This window comes from Rutilus rutilus (genome assembly GCF_951802725.1).
Source record: "Rutilus rutilus genome assembly, chromosome: 9".
NCBI classification, from domain to species: domain Eukaryota; kingdom Metazoa; phylum Chordata; class Actinopteri; order Cypriniformes; family Leuciscidae; genus Rutilus; species Rutilus rutilus.
In genome coordinates, this window is record NC_140223.1 from 42,477,226 (window position 1) to 42,503,301 (window position 26,076).

The window sequence follows — 26,076 nt, forward strand, 5'->3', positions numbered from 1 at the left end:
GCTTTCCTTCTGTGCAGAGCTTGATGACCATGCCCATGACTTGGAACCCAATGTTTTCTCTACAGACTTATTCAGAGGTGAGTCCCTGCTTGAATGGGCAATGTCTGGTAAATACAGGGGTCTTGCAAAGCACTGTGCCTTCATGTCCTGTGTTCTCTTCAACAGACACCGCATTGAGAGCAGAGTGTCAGTCATCCAGTCCCACACCAGACAGCCCTGAGCATGAGGTTAGTTTCAATTCAGCTGTTCATTTCGGGATGTATGAATGTTTAGAAATGATGTAGTTTCATAAGGGACATATTTATCAATTATTTACAATTATACTGCAGATACAGTCTGAAAATCTTTGTCGGTACAGATAGTCATCATTTAACATTTTGTTCCCCTGTCTACATCATTTTGAGTGTCATAAACTTAAAGGGTTGAGTGAGGGTGTCCCTCTTAGGTGAAATGGACAAGAATATTCCTGTCACACACAGATGTAGAAACTACAGCACGTGCTTGTAAAGTGGCTAGTTAAGGAATAGCGTTTTCTCTCTTTAATACAGATTCTTCGTTGTGGCATCAGTGTACTTATATGGTGCATTGTTTCCTGCGGCTTGACCCTGAAGCTTGTTATGCTGTGACATGCCTCCCTTATACAAAATGGTTGCTAAATCTTGTTAAATATTCTGTCTTTGCATGTATGTAGTATTATCATCTGTACCAGTTGATGCCTGTTCATCTTTGCATATTGCTGTTCTTTTTTCTTTTTTTTTGGTGCACTGTGTCAGAGGTCAATGTGGCACTTCTTCTGCGAAAGAGGGGATTGGAGAGCTTGGTGTCCAGCATCAGGCGGACTCACCCCCTGTGTTCTCAACAGACCTTGCCAGTGGTCAGTTATAGCTTAACTTCTGGCAATGCATGTCATGCCTGCTAAGGGTTTGCAGCATGAAAAACATGTGGCAATATCAGGACATTTTTAGATGATTATTTTATGTCTTGATGGATATTTTGAGTAGAATTTTGTCTGTCAGGGATGTGAGTTGAGTATGTTATGCCTATATGTGGTTTTATGACTTGAGGAAAGCCAAGCACTGAATCTCCCTGTTTTCCCTTGTACAGAGACTGGATCGAGATCAGGGTGTCAATCATCCAGAGCTGCGCCAAACAACTCTGCTTGTGAGGTGAGTTTGAATTCGACATTGCCCAATGGTTAGAAGTACTGTGATGTTCCATGGAACACAGTTTTCAGTGTTTTAGTACACATCTTGCAGCTACAGTGGAAATGTCCTCTATTCAGTATGGATGGTCTTTTCTAATCACGGTGTCCCCCCAACACTGGAGTTTTTCTGAGTGTGCCACACACTGGGAGTTTGAGCATGGATGTCATTAAAAGTCCAAGGGACAATGTCCTTGCATACCTTGAGTTTGTCTCGAGTTTGTGTTACAAACACGTGCACAGATTTGTACCTTTTTTTCCCCACAAAATTACTTTAGTTTCTTAGAATTGTTTTTACTTTTCTTGCTTTACTAAAATAGATAGTCCAGGGTTAATCAACCTATTTCCTTGCAGTTTGAGGTTATGTAGTGCTGTGGCTAGGAAGAAGAGAAGTTAGTTATCCGCTGTTTCGCTAGTGGTCTGTATTGTAAAAAAATGTCTCATTCTTCTGGGGCTATAGGTTGATTTACCCTGGACCTGATTTAATTTTTTTACAGATAATAGAAGTTAAGCAGGGTAAATCTAAATTTGGCTTTGGACACAGGTTCAGAAACTAGATGTGTTGTGTTTTTTAAATGCCAGATGACGGTTTACTTCATTATTTAAAGGAATTGTCTTCTTTGCCATTCTCACAAGAGTTCCAAGTAGAAGCATATCTTTCTCTTGTGTGTGTGATGAGTGACGCCCCAACAGTTAGCCAAGCTAAACATAAGTCACAGGAATTTAATAGATATGCTTCGCTAACTCATTCCCCTTTTTCATCTCTCCTGATGGATTTGTAGATATGGTTGTGTGAAAGTAAAACAGCCAATTTTTTTTTTTTTTTTTCATGATATAATTTGTGTGTGTAAAGGTTTTATATTTATTTCATGGTTTTTTTTTCTTTTTCTTTTTTTTCACAGTGTACAATCCATAAGCTGGTTTTTGAATTGGTGAGAATTGACAAATGCTGGATATGCCATTCACCTTTGACATCTATCAGATGGCATGGTGTAAGATGCAAACGTAAATGTGTTATTCATCTTCTCATAATTAATGCATTTCTTAGTATACCGTAAGTAGTTTAAAGGGATAGTTCACCCAAAAATCATTGTCATCATTTACTCACCCTCAAGTTGTTCCAAACCTGTATGAGTTTCTTTGTTCTGCTGAACACAAAGGAAGATATTTGGAAGAATGTTTGCAGATCTCAGTCCCATTGACTACCATAGTATATATTTTTCCTACTATGGGAGTCAATGGGGACCGAGATCTGTTGATTACAAATTTGTATCTTGTCTGGAAATCCCATCAGAATGCACCATATGAACAGTCATTTTAATCTGCTTTTCATTCTAAACTCACTTTATACTTCAGTTTTTATACGTTCCTTTTTGGAGGTTCAAAGGAACCTGAACCTTTGTTTCAGGTTCTTTTCATGAAACAAAGTGGTCTGAATTGGTTTCCCATTCTGCCTTATCAAACGTGAGTGAGGCAAAATACAACAAGAGCTCCAGGCTTCCACTGGCCAAAGACGTTCAGAAGCTACAGTTACATCTTGGTCAGCAAGTGGAATTGGCTAAGGAGAAACTAGCCGATAACCCAACAGCAGGCACTTATGCAGCACTAGCAAAGGTGACCCTCTGTCAAGTCATTTTGTTTAATAGGAGGGAAGGTGAAGTGGCACGGATGACTGTAAAAAATGTAAGATCGTGACATGTCACAACTAAACAATGACATAAGCACTGGGCTTACAGAAGTTAAGAAAAGACTTTGGAATTCGCCAGAGTGGAATTGAGAGGGAAAAAGGGACGAAAGGTTACTGTGATCCTGACTCCTGATATGACTGCTAACCTGTCACTCCTCATTAGTAAGAGGAAAGAGTGTGGAGTAACTGAAAACAACAATTACCTCTTCGCTATTCCTTGTAGTGATGGTCACTACAGAGGGCAGTTTGGTCAATTTGCAGATGCTTGTGGAGCCGAAGATCCTCAAAACCTCAGATCAACTAACCTTCGCAAACCGATCGCCACAATAAGCCAAGTCATGAACTTGAAAGATAATGAACTGGACCAGCTGGCCGATTTTCTCGGCCATGACATTAGGGTGCATAGGGAGTACTATCGACTGCCCCAATCAACAATTCAGCTGGCTAAGATCTCAAAGCTGCTTATGGCTATGGAGAAGGGAAGTGTGCAAAACTTCTGGGTACATTAATTAGACCCCTGGTTGCAGCTTATTTTAAATTAGCTGCCAACTATTGATGTCTTTTTTTGTGTATTTGGCATCCTTTATCTATAAGATTTTATTTATTTTTATGTGAAAATGTTTTTTTCTGAATTTTGCAGGACGTGGTCTATTTGCAAAGGGGGCCTTTTGCAAAGGTGATTTTGTTGTTGAGTACAGGGGAGATATGATAAATGATGCAGAACTGCAGAGAAGAAAACGTTACCACGCATCCTGTGCTGCATTTATGTTTGATTTCAAGTGGCGAGGGAAAACATGGTGGTAAGAAGTCAAGTTGCACCAAAGCTATATTCCTTATGCTAAACTATAGTAAAAAAAATACTGATTTGTGGTGGGATATTGTAATACTTGTATTCATCCTTTTCTCATACTTTCATATTTAACCCTCTGGGGACCAAAAACGCGCCCGCGCGTTTTGCTCGTTTTTTTTTTTTTAGCAATGAAAATAAACACTAAATGCTCTGTTAATTTTGATCTTTCATTTTCGTGTAATACATCAATCGATCCTGTTCAGTTTCTATTTTTTTTCTGTATACTCACAATAAAAATAAAGTGTTTTGCTTTTTGACAAATAAAGAAAAATTAAGATTTAAGATTTCTGCCTTCTCTCTGTCAGTAAACTCCCGTTTGAAACGCGTTCGAAAATGATCTATAACTCCGCGAAAATTCAGTCAAACAGGCAAACAGACCCACGGGCATAAAGCTTGAGATCGCAGCTTTTAATTGAAGTCATTTATATAAAAAAACAAATATTCTTAGTTTCTGTAATCTGTATACAAAGAGAGCGACTCCAGTCGAGCTCATTACGAGATGATTCACAGTAATTTGACCACTCCCCGGAGAGCGCGTGCTATTCAAATGCAAATTCTGAGAACCATTTCAGTCTGTGAAACGCCCACATCAGCCGTAAACAAAGCGCGTCGCGAGTGAGACATTATTCTTTATGGAGAAAAGTTTCCACAGTGCTGATGAGGAGAAATATCTCCTGATAGGTAGGCTGTTTTATTTTCTCAAGTGTGGAATAACGTTATGGAATAACGTTAGTGTAGGCCTATAAACCGCAAAAAGATGAATCGCATTTCTATAATATGACTCGCGTTTCTGTGAGATGAATGAAGGGTACATATTTGTAAAGAGTGTTTAGCCTAAATATGAATCGCGTGTCTGTGTGTGAAAGAATAAACTGCTTTGCCATAGCCTACTGAGATGAGTAAAAATCGACTGGAATATGTTGAAATAAAATGTATTTGTATAAGCAACGTAAATTAACATTTATATGCCCTGATATTTCAATAAAACAACGTTAGTCAGGCGTTAGTCACACTATTTTTGTCAAAAATAAAGTCATAGACTAAGATGTTCCAATGTTGGCTATATTCAAACTAATGAATACATATGATAAAATTTGGCCTATAATCTTTTTTTTTCTCTTTTTTTTTTTTACAAAGAAAGAGTACACTTGAAATATTGTTGAAATTGTAATTATTGTTGTAATTGTAACATTTTTAATAAAATAGCTAAACATATTTACAAGATAGATGTAAGCGAAATCTTAAATGGTCAATATAAGTATTCTTCTAAATACATTGTCCTTGCATTGTGGCTCAGTCAGTGTCACACCTGAATGAATGGCTAATTAGGCTATGCAGAGTCATTATGCAGAGTGGGTGGGACACTGTAATCTAAGGTGTAAACTACTCCTCCCCCTCGCATATTGGCTTTCCAAGCAAAACCTGTTTTACACCATTTAAATCAATGTATTTTTTTTTTGTGAACGATAAAGCAAGACTATTTTCACATAATTTTGAAGCCAGTACTCAAAGGTACAACATCAATTAGACAAAAGTCTTGTGGACACATATTTAATATGTGTTTTGTGGTCTTAATTCAGCCACTTTCATTTTTTCCAATAACCACGCATAAACATTATTCTCTTAAAAATACAAACATCTACATACATGTTGCTCGCATATTATGGTAGCCCTGTTTGTGCTATATAGAGTGATTTTACACCTTTGCCATTAACATGTTTATAAATAACTGAAAAAAGCACAAATTTCAAGGCATGTCAGAACATCTCAAGGGCTCCAAAAACACCTTGGTCCCCAGAGGGTTAAGTATTGATGCCTCAAGAGAAGATGGATCGTTTGGGCGGATAGCTAATGATGACCACAAACATCCAAATTGTAAGATGAAGAAAATTGACGGAAAGCCTCACCTTTGTCTGTTTGCCCTGGATTACATTAAAGAAGGAGAAGAAATTGCCGATGATTATGGAGGAGAAGACTACCCATGGAGAACACAAGTATGTGGCAAAGAACACTGTGTACAGAATAGCTCATATTGTTGCAACATGTGTCAAGAAAGTTGTTGGTTGAATAGATTAGAATTTGAATCAATTAGAAATCTATGAATCTAATTTATGTCTATTCCAATAAATGATATCCAAATCTCAGAAAGCTAGAGATTTAAGTTACTTTTTAGGTCAGTGTTTCACTGAACTTTTTAGGTTTTACGTTCACATTCATCACTAAAGATTTAGGTCTACTGTCTCTCTTTGTGATGATTTAGTGATTTGTAAGCATATTTTGATGCGTATCTGGTGTAAATTAGTACATTAAACAGTGTAATGACGTGTCCATCTGGCAAAGTAGCGTTTTAATTCTTCTATTATTGACATAATTAAATATTTAGTTAATAAACTTGTATGACAGAAATATCACTACATAAATTAAAAAATTAAATTAAAGCCTAAATTATTTAATTCCTTCATTATCAACACTTTAATAGCCTACTGCTAATGTTAGGGCTGGGCGGTATGGCGGTATGACGGTATATATCGTTACCACGGTAGAAAATGTTAACCGTAACAGATTTTTTAATTCCGTGTATACCGCGACATGTAAATGTAGAAAGGATGGAGAAAGCAGATCAAGAGGATCCACAAAGGAATTATGTTTTCTAAAGGGTTGTTGTTAACGTGATATTTTCGGGGGAAAAGGCGCAGTGGTCAACTAGAGCAGTGCGGCACCCGTAGGCTACAGTTTAGAGGAGTGCACGATCGCAACGGGGAAAGCATGAAAGCTTACTTGACAACAACAGTTCATATATCAATATCGTAACGAATAGAAAAAACCTTAAATAATGTATAGTTATCTGCATCTTTCTGTCTCTTATGTATTAGTTACTTTTAAACACGAAACTCGCATTCAGTATGACACGCAAGCGGTTGCCGTGGTAATGAACAACCTGCTTGTTAAAGCAAATGTATAATCCTGTATCTGAGGCAAAATTACTAAATATGCAGCGCGAGTTATATATTTCAAACTCCAAACAATTGGCACCTGAAACAGCTGATAAAATCTTGCTTCGATTCAATGCGTGATTACAACTTGTCACTCAAATTAACCGATCGCATTTTACTGATGCAAAAGACGCGCGCGTGCACACGCACTGAGAGGGAGCGCGGTGTGTCTGTGTTCACTGAGCTATGTAAAATAATGGCGCAGTTACGAGGTGTGTATAATTTACACTACTTAGTCAACGCTAACAGTAGCTGCTGTTCGGTTTTCATTCTGCTGTTCTCCTAGTCACTTATGAACTTGATGAACTTGACACTTCTGAACCTCTCTTGATTAAAGCTTTAGGTGACGGGTTGCCAGATATCACAAAAAGAACAAAACAAGCCCTTTAAAAGCAGACATGGCAAAAATGTACCGGGAAAACATGTAAACATAACTAGTATCTACTAATATCCTACCAAATTAAAGGTGCTGTATGTAGGATCCAGCGGCCTCTAGCGGTGATGTTTCAGATTGCAACAACAGCGCTCGTGCTCGTGAAAAGCAATAAAGTTACAACTGTAGTCTTTCACATCAGATAACGTTAGCAAATGGTCGGCGTTAGCTGGCGAACTAATGATGTCTAACTTGAGCCAACTAAAGCACAAAATCACAATATATTTTACATGCTTTGAAGTATTGTTAGCTTACCTGTCCAAAAGGGTGAAAGCCAACTCAGGGTCTGTTTTTATACCTAAAACAAAGCGGAGGTCTCTCCATAATTCAAACGCTCTGCCAATGTTGATCCGTGTTTTCGTCCTGAGTCGATCAGATTGACGTTTGGCCTGATGAGCTTCAGCAGATACATTTTTTTTTTTTTTTTTTGGAGTCTGTGTTGTGCTGGAGGCAGATCGTTTTTTGGTGTTATCAGACTCCATGTCGTTAGCTGCAGTGCCGTCGCAATGGACTGTATCAGAGCCATAGAGAATACATTTCTCTCTATGGCTCTGGACTGTATATATAAAACGGAGAGGCTCGGGAGCGCGCATGCACGTCACATCCGGTGGATTTCGCAGAAAATCCGACCCGGAGACTTAACATAAAAATAGGAATACTGGCCTTCAGAGGTAATAGCAAAACGCGAAAAGTGGATCATTGTAATGTGTGATTACAACCCCTTCACAGACGGGCATTAAAAAAAGGATTCATTTTATAAAAAAAGTTACATACAGCACCTTTAAAAGAAAGTAACTAATTTATTATGAATAGAATAGTTCAATGTAAAATATTCAGATATTATAAACTGATTGATGAAGTAAAGCAATAACATGAGATTGAAAAATGATTCAGCAACACTTTATTTAAAGTTTAATTGCACCTATGAGTTGTATTTAATATCAATCAGTTGGGGGAAGTTCATCTAAAAGTTGATGAGAGTGTTTTGTTTACTATATTTAGTTATTAAGAATAGTTTACCAAAGAAATAATTTACCAAAGAAAAGAAAAAGAAAATTCAAACAAAGTGACGTACTTTTCATTTCTAAAGTATTTGGGTTTATTTATTATACAAAGCCCTTTTTGTCGATTTTTCGAGAATAACTACAGATATAAATAACTATATCGTGAAATATATCGTTAGCATGAAATAAAATTAGTCATACCGTGAAACAGAATTTTGGTCATACCGCCCACCCCTAGCTAATGTCTAGAATGTCTAGAAAATGTAAGTGTGAATTGCGACTTCTCTTTGTTTGAAGTAATTCTCAAACTCAGATAGCCTGTATTCGCCCGGGTTTGGAGGGACTGTTCAGTGGCTTAATCGTGGGGGTGCAGCCAGGACATAAAGTGTTAATCATCCCTCTTTTAAATGGAGAGTCTGATGAGCAGGCAAAGGAAAAATTATTTTAAGGATAAATATCTCGATGTGTCTAAATGTAGGCCCTATATCTTTTATTGTTTTATTTATTGTATTTAAAGGTTTTTCACCAAAAATTTGTCTGTAAATAATTTGTTACAGGTTTTTTTTCGTGATTTGTGTGAATGACACGCAGTGACATATACAGTATTATTAGCTGTATGGTGTGTTTTTACCCTGAAATGTTTAATTTCGAGAGAGACCCGGCGCGCGCAATGAGGGAGCTAAAAAGAGATCCAGCACGAGAGAGCGGCAAAGAAAAACACCTGTTGTTCATTTATGTTGCTTTAAGGGGTCATATAATGCCATTTTTGTACAAGCTAATATGATTCTTTAGGGTCTAAATTAAAAGTTTGTAATATACTTTAATTAAAAATTCTCATTAGTATTGTAAGAAAACACTAATTTGACCTGGTCAAAAACAGCTCTGTTTTCAGCACGCCGTTTCAGTGCATGTGTCTTTAAATGATAATGAGCTTTGCTCACCCCGCCCCTCTGTTCTGTGGGTACACCGTATTAGACATTCTCTGACCGTATCTAACACAATAACCACGTGTTATTCGTTATAAACGTGGGATTATGAATTATATTGAGAACGTCGTACATAGAAAACATGCCGTAATGTACCCTGAGTGTAAACCTTAGACGCATTCATCATGAAGCCTGCAGCAAGGTTTGCAAATTTCGCAAAGATTAATATAAATACTAATATAAAGGTTAATAAAACATTACACTCACATCTTCTGGAGGTTCAGCAGGAACACGTTGGTACCGATCCGTTTTTTCTCGTTTGTGAAGCTGTCTGGTGTGAAATGATTTGCGCAAACATGAAAGCACAGACATCGTGGGGAATCCCCGTGAGGGAATCCCCACGTCAATCCTTTGGGCATATCGCTTCAAAAACAAAACTCAGCCACTGCTTCTTCAACGGCTCGGATTTAGGAACATCCAAATGACTGCTGTGTTCCTTATTACATCTAAGAACAGAACACCACAATCGCTTAGACGCCATTCTACTCCAGCATATCAACAATGGCGGACTACTATGACGACGGCTGTCACAGCTTGCTCAGGGCGGGTCTTGTGTTGAAACACGGCTGTCAATCACAATAGCGGGAGGGGCGTACGATCTTATGACGTCACAATATCGAACGGCTTGATTTCAGAGATGGTCAAACATATAAGGAGATTAAAACAAAACCACTGGATGGATTTTTATCATGATAGGATGGTTGTGTACAGGCACTGCCAACAGACATTTCAGTGCAATCAACTTGTAAAAGTGCATGTACCATTATATGACCCCTTTTAAACTATTTTCATTTTGTACTGTTTTAATTGTTTAATTAGCTGTAATTTCTTTGGCAACAGAAATTTAAAATCACAAAGGGAATAAACTCTAAACTCAATGCAACCCTGTTTTAAATAGATAAACTGTTCCGACACTTTATTTAAACCTTGAAATGTGCGATGGGGTTTCAGACTTAATTATTTTTAGTGTTCTAGTGACTACATCCTTATGCAGCGCTTTCTGCCAGGACTTTTACGTGCTTTTCCCAAATCACGGAAGTGACATCGACGTCCGGGTTAGCAGTAGCATGAGCCGTCAGGCAAGTGTTATTTAAATAAACTCCTAGTACAGAACCTATTTGTACTACTGTAGAAGTTTGGTACCATTCTGGGCATTATTAGTGGGGTAATTTACGAGATACATGATAGGATCCATTAGCGCCTGCACTAAGCCATTCGGCTGATATCTCTAAATAAGCTCTAACTTTAATAATCTTCAACCAAGGGAAAAAAGGCTTCTGGGGGGTGTTTGGCTCAAAGTCATGGTGCAAAGGACCATAGGTTGATTTTACTCCGAACCATCCGTTTAAAGTGAGCAAACTCTTAAAAGCTCAGGGATTAATCTCAAATGACAAACAGCTTGTTAAGAACGCCAGTGAGTTTCTAGAAATCCATGAGAACAAGTGGAACGAGATGATCTCGACTACAGCACTGAGGAACATAAGTGAAGCAAAGTGGAATGTGCCCACTATCATCCCCTTTACTGAAGACGTCCAGAAAATGCATACATATCTAAATAAAGTGCAAGACAAGTGGTTCAAAACACTCTCTGAAAGTCCCTCTACCAAAGCCTGGATGGAGCTGGCAAAGGTGTGTCTAGCCCAGATGATTCTCTTTAACCGGCGCAGGGAAGAAGAGGTTTTCGAGCATGTCTTTGTCTGCATTTCTATCAAGAGACACTTCTGATCCACATGAGGATGTGGACTGGGCACTCTCTGAAGAAACTCTGCAGACACTTCACAAGGGTTATCACAAGGGGAAAGCGTGGTCGACCAGTTCCAATTCTTCTGACTTCAAAACTGCTATGTGCCTTAGAACTCCTTGTTCAGCAGAGAGAGGCTTGTGGGGTTCTGAAAGACAATTCCTATATGTTTGCGAGACCAGAAGCCATGACACATTTTCGAGGGTCAGACTGCCTCCGTGGCTTTGCAAAGGCACGTGACGCAAAGTGTCCCAAGTCAATGACATCTACAAGACTGCGAAAGCATGCCGCAACCCTTTCAACAGTGCTGAATATGACTGACACAGAGATGGACCAGCTGGCAAACTTTCTTGGACACGACATAAGAATCCATCGTGAGTTCAATCGACTCCCTGAGAAGACCCTGCAACTTGCCAAGATCAGCAAAGTTCTAATGGCTCTTGAGCAAGGAAGATTAGCTGAGTTCCATGGCAAGAACTTGGATGAAATTGGGATAGATCCTGATGGTGTGGTATTTTATTTGACTTTTGTTTGATTTTCTGTTCACCATCTATTCATACACCATGTGTTTACGATCCATTATATACCATTGTTAAGCTGTACTTTGAACTTGTAACGGTGAGTTACTCAACTTTTAAATGTTCACGTTGGACGCCAGTTCACATTGGACGCCAAAAAAACACAACAAGAGTCTTGCTGAAGTCCATTCATATAATTTTTCACCAACAAAAAAAATATTTAAATCACTCAGTGTCCAGCAATAAGAGGATGGCAGCCCTAAATTGTTCCTCTACACATGAATTTCAAGATCATAATGCTCAGGAACCCATCTGTAGTTGTTTAGAGGGTTACTTGGTTGATGCTAGAATCTACTAGGTGCTTTGTGGCACTAGTAGGAACTGTAGCTGTTCTAATAATTGAAACATCAGTAATAACTAACCCCTGGAGCAGTTTATTGAGTGGATGGATGCATAAAAATAACTTGCAGCCAAGACATTGAACCTAATATATTATCCTTTTCCTCAATGATCATTTCAGACCAAGTGGTCACAATGGCCAAAATCACAGCTAAACAGTTGCGCATCTCTGAGCAAACCTGTTTCGTTTATGAATGAATGCATTTTCAAACAAATCTAGTGAGTCAATGATTCAATGACCCATTCATAAAGACAGTCGCTTGCTTTGTCAATGAATCATTCAATCGATTTGTTTAAACTGCTGATTCATTCGGGAACAAAGACAGTGACTTGCTACTTATTTCAGTTTTAATATTTCTATATTCAAACTCTATTTAAAACATTAACATCTTCTGAGCCTCATTAAACAGTCTGTAAATATAACTAAATGCCACCTTTTTGTTATATGCCACCTCTGCAGTGCAAAGATGAATTTTGTTGCTACTGATTTCATTTGATTGGTAACTTATTCTTCCTGATTGCGTCTTATTATTCTAACTCAATTTATGAATTTGACATAAAAGATGACATTTAATAAGATTAAAAAAATGCCCCGGCAAGTCATTTTATAGGCAAATATCGCCTTATAATGGGAAGGTTAATTTGTCATTGATCAGAAGGTGCTCCTAAATTTTCGACTGTGCTCCTAAACTTTTTAAATGAAAAAGAAATGTAAGCGTAGAGCCCTGCATCCAAATTAAGCTTTGGTGGTTGCTGAGTAACATCACATGGTCATGCTGCCATCTTCTATCTTGTGTTTTTCTCAGATGCAGTCCGCCGGAATGCCCTGACCAAAGATTCTACAGAATCACCAGGTGGCTGTGGCTAGCCTCTGATAGGGATGCTGGCCGAAGCCAGAGGGTGAACATGCAGACAACGTAGACAAAACTCAAAAACGCAGTGGGCCAGAATTAAATGTTTCAAAGTTAAAAATGTTGATATTGGAAAATAGTATTTGAACTTGATTGATTTTACATTAATGCTGTGATATTATTTCAATATCTGTTATTAAAAAGTGTGTGTGTGTGTGTTCATGTGTTAATTTATCCTATTTTTGTTAAATTACCAGAGGGGAGTGAAGTGTGGTCCAATAAAAAAAATGCATTAAACATGAAACCTGTCTTCCTTGTGCTGTTTTATTTTCAGTTTATCTTGCATAAATAACGGCTGCTCAGCAATTTTAGTATTAACCTGACAATGAATGGAAATCAATACAGTTTTAATAAGCCTAAACAAGGAACGGGATTGGAGGGGAGCTTTACGTCCTCTCACTCAGTGTTCCGCAATCGGGCCGCGTTAAAACCGAGCGCTCGCAGAGCAATCGGACCTAGATTCATACCGAGGATCGTCCGAGTGTTTTAGCCTTAATCGGGCCGCTTTCGGCCCGCACAATTTTTGCTAGCTGGGTCGCAGGTGATTTTTGTTTTGCTTTCTCTGGCAGCGCAATATCAAACATAGCCTAAATGTCTTGCCCTTGTTGAGGATAAAATTCGCTCTTCATACCTTTCACAACAAGTAGAAAACATGTAGATATCAGAAAAGAGATCGATGGTCTCTTTCCTGCTCGTGTCCCACATCCCTCTCAAAGCGCAGAGTATCACGCGTCTTAGTGTGTAAGTATTAAACGAAAGTTTTTTTTTTTTTTTTTTTTTAATAGATTTAACTTTATTATAATATTTAATTTTCCAATATTTACTGATATTTATTTTAATACTTTACAGGCTTTAGTGTGTTGTTTCTTTGACAGAATAGCTCAAATAAACACTTTTCTGCTCAAAACAACCCCCCAACCACCACAGGTAGTTGGTCCATTACCACCGCGGTGGTAAAAAACTCCCACCGTCACAGCCCTATAACCCGAAAGTAAAACAGATCATTTTATAGCCTAATTAAATATTGCAATACTTTGCGCTACTGTATCGATATAATTGCGTGCGCAAAATATCGCGATACTGAACAGAATCGATTTTTTCCGCCACCACTAGTGTGTGTGTGAACTTGCAGGTTCATTCCGAGATTCAACCCTGATGGCAACAAATGCCAATTAAAGACACAGATCAGAAAGAATTTAGAAGAAAAAGCATCAACCTGGCTGACCCGCTATGACCCCGGAGGCCGACTCTGAACTTCCTTTCGGCCTTGACATGGCCATTGAGGTCATCCTCGAACTGCCAGTCTGCCTCGACACGAACACGAAGGTCGCTTATGAACTTATTGTTTGCCCTGATATGACCACAAAGGTCACCCAAGAACACTTTGCCTGCACCAATACAACCATTGAGGTCTCTACTGAACTCCCTGCCTGTCCTGTCTCAACTAGAGAGGCCGTTCTGAGTTCCCTAGTCTTGCCGGCTCCCCTGAGGTGGTCACCAGTCCCGCCTGCATCACCGTGGTCATCAACTTCGCCCTGGCCACCTGCTCTGCCTCTGTCCACCGTTCCTATTCCTCTACACCTGGCACCCCATCCCTTCCCCTGTTCCACCACTTTTTTTCATGCAGTCTTTCATGTTGATTAGTCTCCCCAGCTGTTTCTCGTTTCCTTATTACCTTGTTAAGCCTGTTTGCCCCTGTGTATATATTGCCCCTGTGTATATATAGCCCTTGTGTTTCTCTTGTGCTTTGCTAGTCATTGTTTTATGGTGGGGTGTGATCATGTTTTAGGTCAGATGTTCCTGTCTATTCATGTGGAGTTTTGTTATTAAAAGCTTGTGTGCACGTGGATTCTCTTTCTGCCTCATCTCAGCAAACATTACATTAATAAGTCCCTTATTTTAATTTCAGCAAGGCAAAGGGACATTAGTCAGGCACTAGTGGACATGATCATGAAGGTTTCACAGCTATATTAGCTTCAGGGCGTTTGTGAAGAAGCTTAACCCAGTATATTTGCTTCCTACAAGGAAAAGACTGAAGGACATGGTTGCTTCAAGGTACAAAGTGACGAGAAGGTGGTGGAGGTAGGGATGTCATGAGAACCAATACTTCGGTACCAAGTCAGTATCAACATTTTAAAATCCTGACGGTATTTGTTTTTCTACAGTACCGTTAGTACTGATGGTACCGAACATTTATGCACTATAGCATGTAGGTTGCACCCAGACAGATTATCAGTGCAAATCAGTAAGTTTAACACTTTCTGTAAGACGTAATTTCACAAACAGTAGTGATTCAGCGTTACCATGTTTTCTCTCTCTCTCTCTCTCTCTCTCTCTCTCTCTCTCTCTCTCTCTCTCTCTCTCTCTCTCTCTCTCTCTCTCTCTCTCTCTCAAAATGCGCAAATGGCTTCATAGTATCCACATTGATTTTTCTCTGCAAGCGAGCTGCACGGTGTAATGCAAGACTTAAGCGCACGTCGTTTTGTATCATGCCAATTTATAAAAAAAATTATAATTCAAGCACCAATACCACAGAGAAACTGTCTGCAATCCATCAGAAGATGGGCGAGCCGAAAAGAAGCTTATTCAGGAGGTGGAAACAAGGTGGATCATTTTTCATGCTTTAAAGAGAATATGAAGACAGTGAAGCAGTTGGTGCTAAATTAACATCTTTGAACACCAACATAACTGCCTTGAACAGTAGACAGTTTGAAGCCATCTCACAGCGTCTTCATGCTCTTCCAGCCTTCAATCATGCCACAGTTCAGCTCTCTGCAGAGTTCACAGCTTCAAAGATAATACCTATTGTCAGTTTCATACAAACAATGATAAATTATGTTTTATTAACAAAGTTAAGCACGTTCAGATAATTAACCTGATTAACACGAGAGGAGCGCATTCAGGTAATCAACTCATTAACGATAAGAGGCATATATACAGCAGACTTGCCCATCTCCTCACTTGTAGTCCTAACTATTCTTTTTACAACGGGCGAAGTACTCTGGGTTCGGGCCAAATTCCAAGCTCGGAGCCTCAGCACACCAAATACGCATAACCCTTATTCTACTTAAATACATGCAAGTGTGAACTCGTGAAAGCACACTGACAGCAATTGATCTTACAAATAACTTGATCACAAATATAAAACAATGCTTTGGAGATGTAGAATCCTTAAGGATGTTGGCCAAGGCCACACTTTTAGATCCCAGATTTAAGGCCGTTGCTTTTGGCAGTGCACTAAACGCTAATGCTGCAGTCAAGGACTGAATGCAGTGCAGTCATATGTGAAACATTAACAGTGACTACGTTTACAAGCTGTTAAAATTAGGGTTATGGTCGGGTTAAGGTCACTATTTGGGTTTCTGAAACATTCGGAATAACCCGTTTACATGCGTGAGCAGAGAGAGTTACTCCTGTATACATGGAATTTGTAATCAATTGGCAATATCCCGATGTAAACGGCGACGCACGGTTAGCGTCTGGACGTACGGACAACCTTAAGACGCAATATGCGTCATTTCCGATTCTTCTTCCTGTATCCAAAGGCAACAACAACAGCAGCAACACGCGGATAATGAATAGTTCGGGGCAGATAGCGATCGCCTTTGTTTGCGCTTTCCTCCTTGCTCCAAAAGTGTGTTGCTGTGCTGCGTCTCGCCATGTTTACCTCTACTCCTTGTTTACTTCCGGTATACTGCACGCGGGTTTTTTTATGCGCCGTCTCTACTCAAAAGACCAAGATTCCTTGCGAATAGAACATGCGCAGAACACAAATCAATGTTCCTTTTGATGGGGATATGCCGATACGCGTTTACATGACCAAATATTCGGGTTAGAAAAGGGGTACCCCAGGGATCATATCCGGGTTTTTAAAAACCGGGATATGAGCATATCCGGGTTTTTGCCGGTGTTTACATGGCCGTGCGCGACCGGGTTATTGCTAATATTCCGGTTTTGAACGGGTTATTGGCTGCATGTAAACGTAGTCACTGATTCCACCACCTGAGTCTCCCCAGTCATCGACTTCAGCAGGAGGACAGGGAGATGGAGAGGAGACTTGTGGGAGATTTTCTCTTTTCAACAGATCAGTTTTGCCCCAAAAACATTTCCAATTGTCTATGAATTCTATATTATTTTGTGGACACCACTTAGACAACCAGCCATTGAGTGAGGACAATCTACTAAGTATCTCATCACTCCAACGAACAGGAACGGGGCCAGAGCAAATTACAGTGTCTGACATTGTACTTGCGAGTTCACACACCTCTTTAATATAAATTTTGGTGATCTCCGACTGGCGGAGTCTAACATCATTAGTGCCGACGTGAATAATGATCTTAGAGAATTTACGATTAGCATTAGCCAGCACTTTTAAATTTGCTTTGATGTCAGGCGCTCTCGCTCCCGGCAAACATGTGACTATGGTGGCTGGTGTCTCTATTTTCACGCTCCGTGTAATAGAATCACTAATAACTAGGGCACATTCAATAGGATTCTCAGTGGGTGTTTCACTGAGTGGGGAGAATCTGTTTGTTATGGTAATCGGAATGGAAAAGCGGTGTTTTGTCCAGCGACTACAGCGCCTCACCGTCATCCAGTTGCCCTGCTGCACGGGATCTACTACAGCCGGAACCGAACAATGTACAGAGTTCACTAAGCTAGTCGCATCCAAAGAAGTATCTAAAGCCCTTGCACTCTTACAATTAACCTTGATTAAAGCTTGGATGCGTGTCTCTAGATCTGAAATCTTCCCCGTCAGCTTGACTATCTCCCTGCATTTATCACGTGTAAATCCTGTGCTGACAGAGAAGGATATGCTAAACATGTTACATGAAGTGCAAGTGACAGTAAGAGGAGAAGATGACATGACTCACCATGTTTGTTGACTGAGCCTACTCACCTAAGTTGTTTGATGGACTCGTAAAAGGCGCGAGAGAAAAATAAATAAAGGATGGCATGCTAACAGGCTAGCGAATTACTAGCGTGTTGTGCTAGCATAAACGATTTAGATTGAAGCTAGCGATGTCAGGTTAATGTGTGATGTTGAGTAAGCTATATTTAGCAGTATAAACAACAAGGAATGATAGTAAGTAATGATTCAAAACAGAAAGATATACAAAGCTGTCAGACGCAAACCAACGCAACAGCAGCAGAAGCAAAGAGGCAGACAGGAGCAATCTATCCTACTCCTATTTAGCACCAAAACTTTGGAACAGTCTTCCTACCATTGTCCGGGAAGCAGACACACTCTGTCAGTTCAAAGCTAGACTAAAAACACATTTCTTTGACCTAGCATACACATAACACATTATAGACTTCTATAATTCAACGTTAGGCTGCATAGATCGGGTCAGCCGGAACCGGGAACACTTCCCATAAATCCTGATGTACTCGTTACATCATAAGAAGAATGGCGTCAATGCTAATATTAGTCTCTCTGTTTATCCCGAGGTTTACTGCAGTCCGCCGGATCCAGGCCGTATCCAGATCTGATGAAGGACCTGCGCCTGGACGCGACGACAACGCAGTCCTGAAGTGTCAACTAGTCTCTCTCCTGTGAAGGCCTCCCTCCCCTCCATTTACCTATCTACAGATAAAGCGTTGTCGGGATAATTCCGGTTATATATTTAAACGCGCATACCTATAGACTGAACTTGTAATACACATGTTCACGCCATCTGTGTTCTCACAGGTTTGCGTTTTTAAAGTTTGCGCAGAAAGAACTTACGTTTTCTGTTAAAACGGTGTCGTGTTAGCGGCCCCTAAGTTAATAACTATTGATCGTTGCGACGGAAGTGATTTAATCAAAACTAACTTTAGCTGGACAATAACTTTATTCTAGAGCCGCTATAAAGCCAAAACAATCTCTGTTACTTTAATTTCCTATTATCAATGTAAAGCTGCTTTGGAACAATCTACATTGTTAAAAGCGCTATATAAATGAAGATGACTTGACTTGATCTGTTAACCCTTATAGACTGATACAGCCGTCCGCGGCTAAAAATAACTATTATTCTTACATGTTTAATAACTAATCCAATTTATATGCTTTAAAAAGTCTGGTAAAGAGGAGATTCACGGCTGAATCTGGTATTGAGTTTTTCATGTTTGGACATTCAGAGGCTCTGTAGTAAATGTGATTGCGTCATCTAGTTTTGATCAGCATTGATTCGTCAAAGAAACCCATGTTTGTTCCTCTGAGCCAAACTGGAACTATTGTTGGTGCTTAGTCCCACCCGTGTGTCCAGATCGGTTGAAACTATCATCTACTCAACCAGTAAACATAGCTTTTGTTTTTTTGCACCACCAATTAGCATCTTTCTTTGGAAATTTGAACTGAGACAAAGTGAAAGTAGTTGCAAAATTCACAAGACAAAAAAAGTAACTTTTGCTTCAGTGTTCTATTATTATCTAACAATGTTTTCTATTTACTTTACTTCCTGAATTTTTTTGGACACATCTTCATTATCAGTAAATAAAAAACACCAGCTTTTCACTGAAAATCATAAACCTATAATAATGTTGTAATAAATGGCTATAACTTGCTTAGGGATTGTCACATGTAGACAACATTTCATCTGGAAATCTAGAATATCCAAGTATAACTTTCTTGGTTAACAAAACTTGTTTGCTGCCGTCTTTCTTAAATCTGGTAAATTAACCATTCTAATACAAAATAACTGTAAAATTGGAAATTTAAATGAGCTGACACTTGTTTAAAATGATATATGGCACTTGATGCTGACTGCTATAATGGTTTAGAAAAACAAAGAAAAGAACAGGTGAGTCAGGTTCCCCAAAAATGTTCTAGGTCTTTAAGGGTTAAGTATTTTCATAAAAGTGCACTAAGTAATATTTTACTCAAGCTGCTGGTATAGTAGCCTTGACATACTGCCATCTGTTGCTGTGGATGCAGCATCACACAAAGCAAATGTTTTCAGTTTCCAGATGCCTCCGTACACATGCCCTGTTCACAGTGTGTGATCATTTATTCCACAATGGAAAATTGGGGTGTTACAGAGATAAAGTGATTAGAATTTGCCTGGTCATGTGATCTCAACATGACATACATGATATGGATGAATAGCCCTTGTGTTTAATAAAACAGCTTTTTTTAGACCAGTGATATGACTGAAGTTGCTATCTCATAATCATTTTTTTTAATATGGAGAAAAAAATTGCATACCTTAAATACAGAAACTTTTAATAATGTTGCTTCCAAAGTAGTGAGGTCAGTATTTTACCTGCAGAGATGTGAGGTCATGGAACGTGTTGTCCTCAACAATCTTGATAATGTTACTATGCAGCATTAATAGTTCCAGGTTTTTTAGTCCAGAGAGGTCGTTCACTTTAAGAGTTGATAAACTGTTGTATCTGAAACACAAAATTACAAATGTCGGAATCGGCCTTAAATAAGCTGTGCAGGAGCATTAAATAAAGCATTAAATAATGACATTTATAGAAAGTTTCATGCTAGTTTGACTGTGGTATGTTTTACCCCAGGTTAATCCGTTCCACAGCTGGCTGAATGTCCCTGGGTATTCGACTCAGGTATCTGAATGTGCAGTGCACTTCTGATGGAGCGTAACAGGCACAGGATTCGGGACAGCCGCTGCTTCTGTGTGTTATATGGGCCAAAACACACAGCAGCACCAGGAATCTCCACAGCAAACATGACTCTGGTGCTGTTGGGCCACGCATTCTGGAGAAGAGCTGTGTTTCTTCCCTATTTATGACCAGCTCAAGCTGCCATTAATCATTAGCTTTCTGTCAGAAGAAAACAATGAATCATTTCTATGGTACTATTCACTGCCGTTAACAAAGTTCTACATGCAAAATACCTTTGAGATATTTCAAACATACCTTTTTTAAATTATAATAGTAGCCTATAGTGCGTAATAAACATTAAACAAGTTTGTTTATTAAACATTAAAAAGGTAATATTCATAATATATAAAAATATTATATATTTCATGTTTATTAATTCAGTTCACATTTATTCACAATACACCATTTCAAAGCAGTTTATGTTTCTACGAAATCTGTTATCAGAGGTGGACGTCTGTCACAGTAATGTCCTTATGGCAGAAATTTACATTTATGTTCAGCCGAAACAATGAGCACGTTAAAGCAATGATATGTGATCATAATGATTACAATACAGGGAAAATTTGACAGTTTTGAATGTTGATATTGTAGCTAAATATTATAGAAGATGTTCTAACGAATATTATTATAAGCCTTATTATATGAATTGGGCTATATGTCATGACCACATCCAAACTTCTAGTAAAACAGAACTTGTATTTGACGCGTCCTGAAAATCCGTGTCATAAGCAACATCTCGATTTAACTGCGGAGATGCCGACGAATTAGCAATAAATTAATTAATACCACAGAAAGAGTATATGAAGCACACTTACCTAATACGCAGACTATTTAGATCAATATTCGCATGAAACACTGTCCACATGGCATGCTGAAATTAATAATCCATCAGTCGTATCCTTCGCTTTGTCCCCTCAGGTTTAGAACATCGAGTGTGATCAGGTCAGTTTCGTTGAGAGAGAAACTGAGACAAACAGAGGTTGAAACCTCCTCCTCTCGGTAGTGCGAGAGGTTCACACGGAGTAAAAGGAAAACATCCTCATGGACAGATATGAACTGCCATATCACAGCAATGATTTGTGAACAGATGCATCACTTCATGTCTTCACTCGAAGAAAAGTCCGTAAAATACGGCCCTGTGTTCCGTGTTAATAGCCTATGACTGAACTTTCCGTATTCAATTTTTTTTTTTTTTTTTTTTTACAGGTGTTTTAGCTACAACGGGGCTAAATAAGGCACACCTTAAGATTTTTTTTTTTTTAAATAATGTCTTAATACTTGTTCAAAACAATCACTTTAGCAAAGATTGCACTAATTTCTGTTTATCTTGATAAAAGGATTCATTTTTGTTCAATAAATATACTGTTACTGTCATTAAAATATATTTTATAAATAAAATTAAATGTATTAAATACAGAAACAAAATTATTTTAAAAAGTAAATATTATAAAAAGCATTGAATGAGATCCCATTATAATTTGATATAGATTTACAGTAGTAACAATAAATGCTATTTTATGATATGATTAATTATGATTAAATATGATGGTTTCATTATAAATATGGTGATTATCTCAAAGATGGACTCCCAACTTAATATATGATATTTACTATCTGAATCTGACCATGTCATGTCAACAAATGGAAAAGTCAGTCAAGTATTTATTATCATGTTAGTTATTGTGCCTTTTACCTCAAATACCATACTTTTACATATTCTTCCGTTATTGAAAAACTGTTACTTTAGTTACACCTTACAGCCTACTGATGCCGACCAGGGGTGCGTTTCCCGAAAGCATCGTTAGCCAACTATGGTCGCAAGTTCCGTCGTTATCAGCATAGTTCAACGATTTGGTGTTTCCCGAAACCATCGTTCCAACGAACGTTCGCAAACAGCATCGCAAACTTGTGTGGTAGAAGCATAGTTCCTTGTTAGTTTGTTGTGTCGACGTCATTGATTTCGCAGCAGCTGGGATGTGTTCTATTCAGAGCTATCGACCCTATAGCCTATTTCTTTCGAAGCGTTCACCATTCACTTTAAGTGATTTGGATGACTTAAAGTCGAGGTGCTCAGGTTTTACACAATTTGATTTCTTCATTACAAATGATTTGAAACGATATAATAGAGTGACAATTGCAATTATTCTCCCTTCGAAGTGCCCTCCGAAAGGATTATTAATGCCGGTTGGGACGCAGTCTTGGTTTCGTTTGTGCGAAGAAACGTCTCGGTTACGGATGTAACCCTCGTTCCCTGAGTGGGAACGGAGACGTTATGTCGGATGACGACGATTGGGGTTTCGCTTAGAAGCCTATCACCTTCGAGTATATAAAACGAGCCAATGGCAATGAAATGCCATGGGTCTGCGGAATTTGCATAGCGTAACTCCGCCCGCCGCAGGGGGTATATAAGGAAGTACGCTGCACAATGCAGACATGCCTTCGCTGAGGAGCCGAGACTGGCCCCAGGCGTTTTTCAGCGGTACAGCGGAAGTGGCACGGATGACGACGATTGGGGTTCCAGTCTAATCACGCCACCTCGGCTGTCTTCCAGTGCCCTGCGTAAGTCTGAGCTCCCTGTTGTGAGACTAGCACGAACGAAGGAGTCCTACTTAACACAGGGATACCAAGGTACACTGGGAAGCATATCTCCAGAGAGAAATATGCAATCATGCCCAGCCATTGATGGGGGGGACTTAGAATACACATATGACCCAGAGGGATGCATATGGAGAATCACTGGGGTGTCCAGCCGCAGGTGGAATTTTAAACCCCAGGGGTGGCAAGGTGGCTTGCCAAGGGAAAGACACACGCTCACAAGGAGACTTACAGTGGAATACACATGTGTGGGTCGCCCAGAGGGGGAACCATGCACATGGAGGCACCTAGTCAAGCGCAAAAGCTGCGTTATGGCAGATTGGCATAACTCAGGCGTTGACGTCACCAGTGCTGGAGGAACTCAGAGCTTATCAGACTCACCTGAGAGAATATCGCACGTATCCCGTCCGTGGAGAGGAATGGCGAGCAAGCGAAGACACCTGAGCAGAATCTAGCACCGGCTGGTTGAAGCGAGTACATGAGAAGAAACTGGCTCTACGCGGAGATTATAGAATCTCGCGAATGTGTTGGGTGTCGCCCAGCCTGCAGCTCTACAAATGTCTGTTAGCGAGGCGCCATGCGCTAGAGCCCAAGAGGAAGCCACACTACGTGTGGAGTGGGCTTTCACACCAAGGGGGCACGGGCGACCTTGCTGCTGGTATGCCAAAGCAATGGTATCCACTATCCAGTGAGATAACCTTTGCTTTGAGAGAGCCTTTCCCTTCAGCTTCCCACCATGACAGACAAAGAGCTGGTCTGAGGTCCTGAAACACCGCGTTCTGTCTACGTAAGCACGGAGGGCGCGTACTGGACAGAGCAGTGCCAAGGCTGGGTCTGCCTCCTCCAAGGGCAGCGCTTGCAGGTTCACCACCTGGTCTCGAAAGGGGGTGGTAGGAACCTTGGGCATATATCCAAGCCGGGGTCTCAGGATCACGTGAGAGTCAGCCGGCCCGAATTCCAGGCACGCTTCGTCAACCGAAAATGCCTGCAGGTCCCCTACCCTCTTGATGGAGGCCAATGCAACCAGGAGCGCTGTCTTCATTGACAGGAACTTAAGCTCCACTGATTGCAAAGGCTCAAATGGAGCACTCTGCAGGGCAGTTAGAACCACTGAGAGGTCCCAAGAGGGAACGAGGGGAGGACGAGGAGGATTTAGTCTCCTCGCTCCCCTCAGGAACCTGACGATCAGGTCGTGCTTTCCCAGAGACTTACCATCAACTGCTTCGTGATGTGCGGCAACATACACTTTCAGGGTGGAGGGAGACAGCCTTCGCTCCAACCCTTCTTGCAGGAAGGAAAGCACGACACTGATCGGGCATTTCGTGGGTTCTTGATGTTTAGAAGAACACCAGTTGACGAAGAGGTTCCACTTCAACGCATAGGCATGTCTCGTGGACGATGCTCTAGCGGAAGTGATGGTAGCCACCACCGCAGGTGGTAGGGTACTCAAACCTGCCCCGTCCCGTCCAGGAGCCACACGTGGAGGTTCCAAAGATCGGGACGAGGGTGCCATAAGGTGCCCCGTCCCTGAGAAAGGAGGTCCTTCCTCAGAGGAATTGGCCAGGGAGGTGCTGTCGCGAGGAGTACTAGTTCGGAGAACCAGGTCCGGTTGGGCCAATACGGGGCAACCAAAATGACCTGCTCCTCGTCCTCCCTGATCTTGCGCAAGGTCTGCGCAAGAAGGCTCACTGGGGGAAACGCATACTTGCGTAGGCCCCACGGCCAGCTGTGCGCCAGTGCATCCGTGCCGAGCGTGCCCTCGGTCAGGGAATAAAACAGGTCGCAATGGGACGAGTCGTGGGAGGCAAACAGGTCTACCTGTGCGTCCCCGAACTGATCCCAAATCAGCTGAACCGTCCGGGGATGGAGTCGCCATTCTCCAGCGAGAGGCCGAACTCGAGACAGCTCGTCGGCCGCCTGGTTCAGGTGTCCCGGGATATAAATGGCTCGAAGCGACCTCAGATGCTTCTGACTCCATATGAGGAGGTGGCGAGCGAGTTGCGACATACGGCGGGAGCGTAGACCACCTTGATGGTTGATGTACGCTAGTGTTGCGGTATTGTCTGATCGGACTAGTACGTGCTGACCCCTGAGCAGCGCATGGAAGCGGTGCAGGGCGAGACGTACAGCCAGCAACTCGAGGCAATTGACATGCCAAAGGCGCTGGGGTCCTGTCCAGGAGCCCGCGGCAGCATGACCATTGCACATGGCGCCCCAGCCCGTGTTGGAGGCATCTGTTGATACAACAACATGCCGGGAAACTCGTTCTAAGGGCACTCCGGCCCGTAGAAAACTGAGGTTCGCCCACGGGGTGAAGGTCTGACGGCAGGCTGGAGTCACTGGGACTTGGAGCGTGCCGTGTTGCCATGCCCACCTCGGGACTCGATCGTGAAGCCAAAGCTGAAGCGGTCTCATATGAAGCAATCCCAGCGGCGTTACTGCGGCTGCGGATGCCATATGCCCCAGGAGCCTCTGAAAAAGTTTCAGTGGAACCGCACTCTTGCCCTCGAACTGACGAAGACAAGTCAGCAGTGACTGCGCGCGCTCGCTCGTAAGCTGCGCGCACATGGCGACCGAGTCGATCTCCATACCGAGAAAAGAGATCCTCTGCACGGGGCAGAGTTTGCTCTTCTCCCAGTTGACCCGAAGGCCCAGACGAGCTAGGTGCCGGAGCACTAGGTCCCTGTGTTCGCAAACCTGGTCTCGAGAGTGAGCTAGGATCAGCCAGTCGTCGAGATAGTTCAGGATGCGAACCCCGTGTTCCCGGAGGGGAACAAGGGCTGCCTCGACGACCTTCGTAAAGACGCGAGGAGACAGGGCTAGCCCGAAAGGGAGAACCGCGTACTGGTATGCCTGCCCCTCGAAAGCAAACCGTAGAAACGGTCTGTGTCGAGGTAAAATGGAGACATGGAAGTAGGCGTCCTTCAGGTCGATCGCTGCAAACCAATCCTGCGGCCGCACACACTGGAGGATGTGTTTGGCCGTTAGCATCTTGAACGGCAGCCTGTGAAGGGAGCGGTTCAAGACGCGCAGGTCGAGGATTGGCCGTAACCCACCGGACTTCTTGGGTACAATGAAGTAAGGGCTGTAGAAGCCGGACTTCATTTCGGCTGGAGGGACAATCTCGATCGCACCCTTCGCCAGTAGGGT

The 26,076-nt window shown here is 41.2% G+C and overlaps 1 protein-coding gene across 1 annotated transcript in view; it reads right to left on the bottom strand.

The window, feature by feature from the left end:
* igsf10 (immunoglobulin superfamily, member 10) overlaps window positions 1-21,306 on the bottom strand; it is a 52,562-nt gene extending 31,256 nt beyond the window's left edge. Inside the window, exons 1-3 of the mRNA XM_084419027.1 lie at window positions 21,147-21,306; window positions 20,222-20,490; window positions 19,968-20,097 (exon numbers count right to left, since the gene is read on the bottom strand). Of these exons, the coding sequence (XP_084275153.1) occupies window positions 19,968-20,097; window positions 20,222-20,424 (333 nt within the window). The 5' untranslated portion in view covers window positions 20,425-20,490; window positions 21,147-21,306. The remainder of the gene's footprint in view (window positions 1-19,967; window positions 20,098-20,221; window positions 20,491-21,146) is intronic.
* Window positions 21,307-26,076: the final 4,770 nt, after the last annotated feature.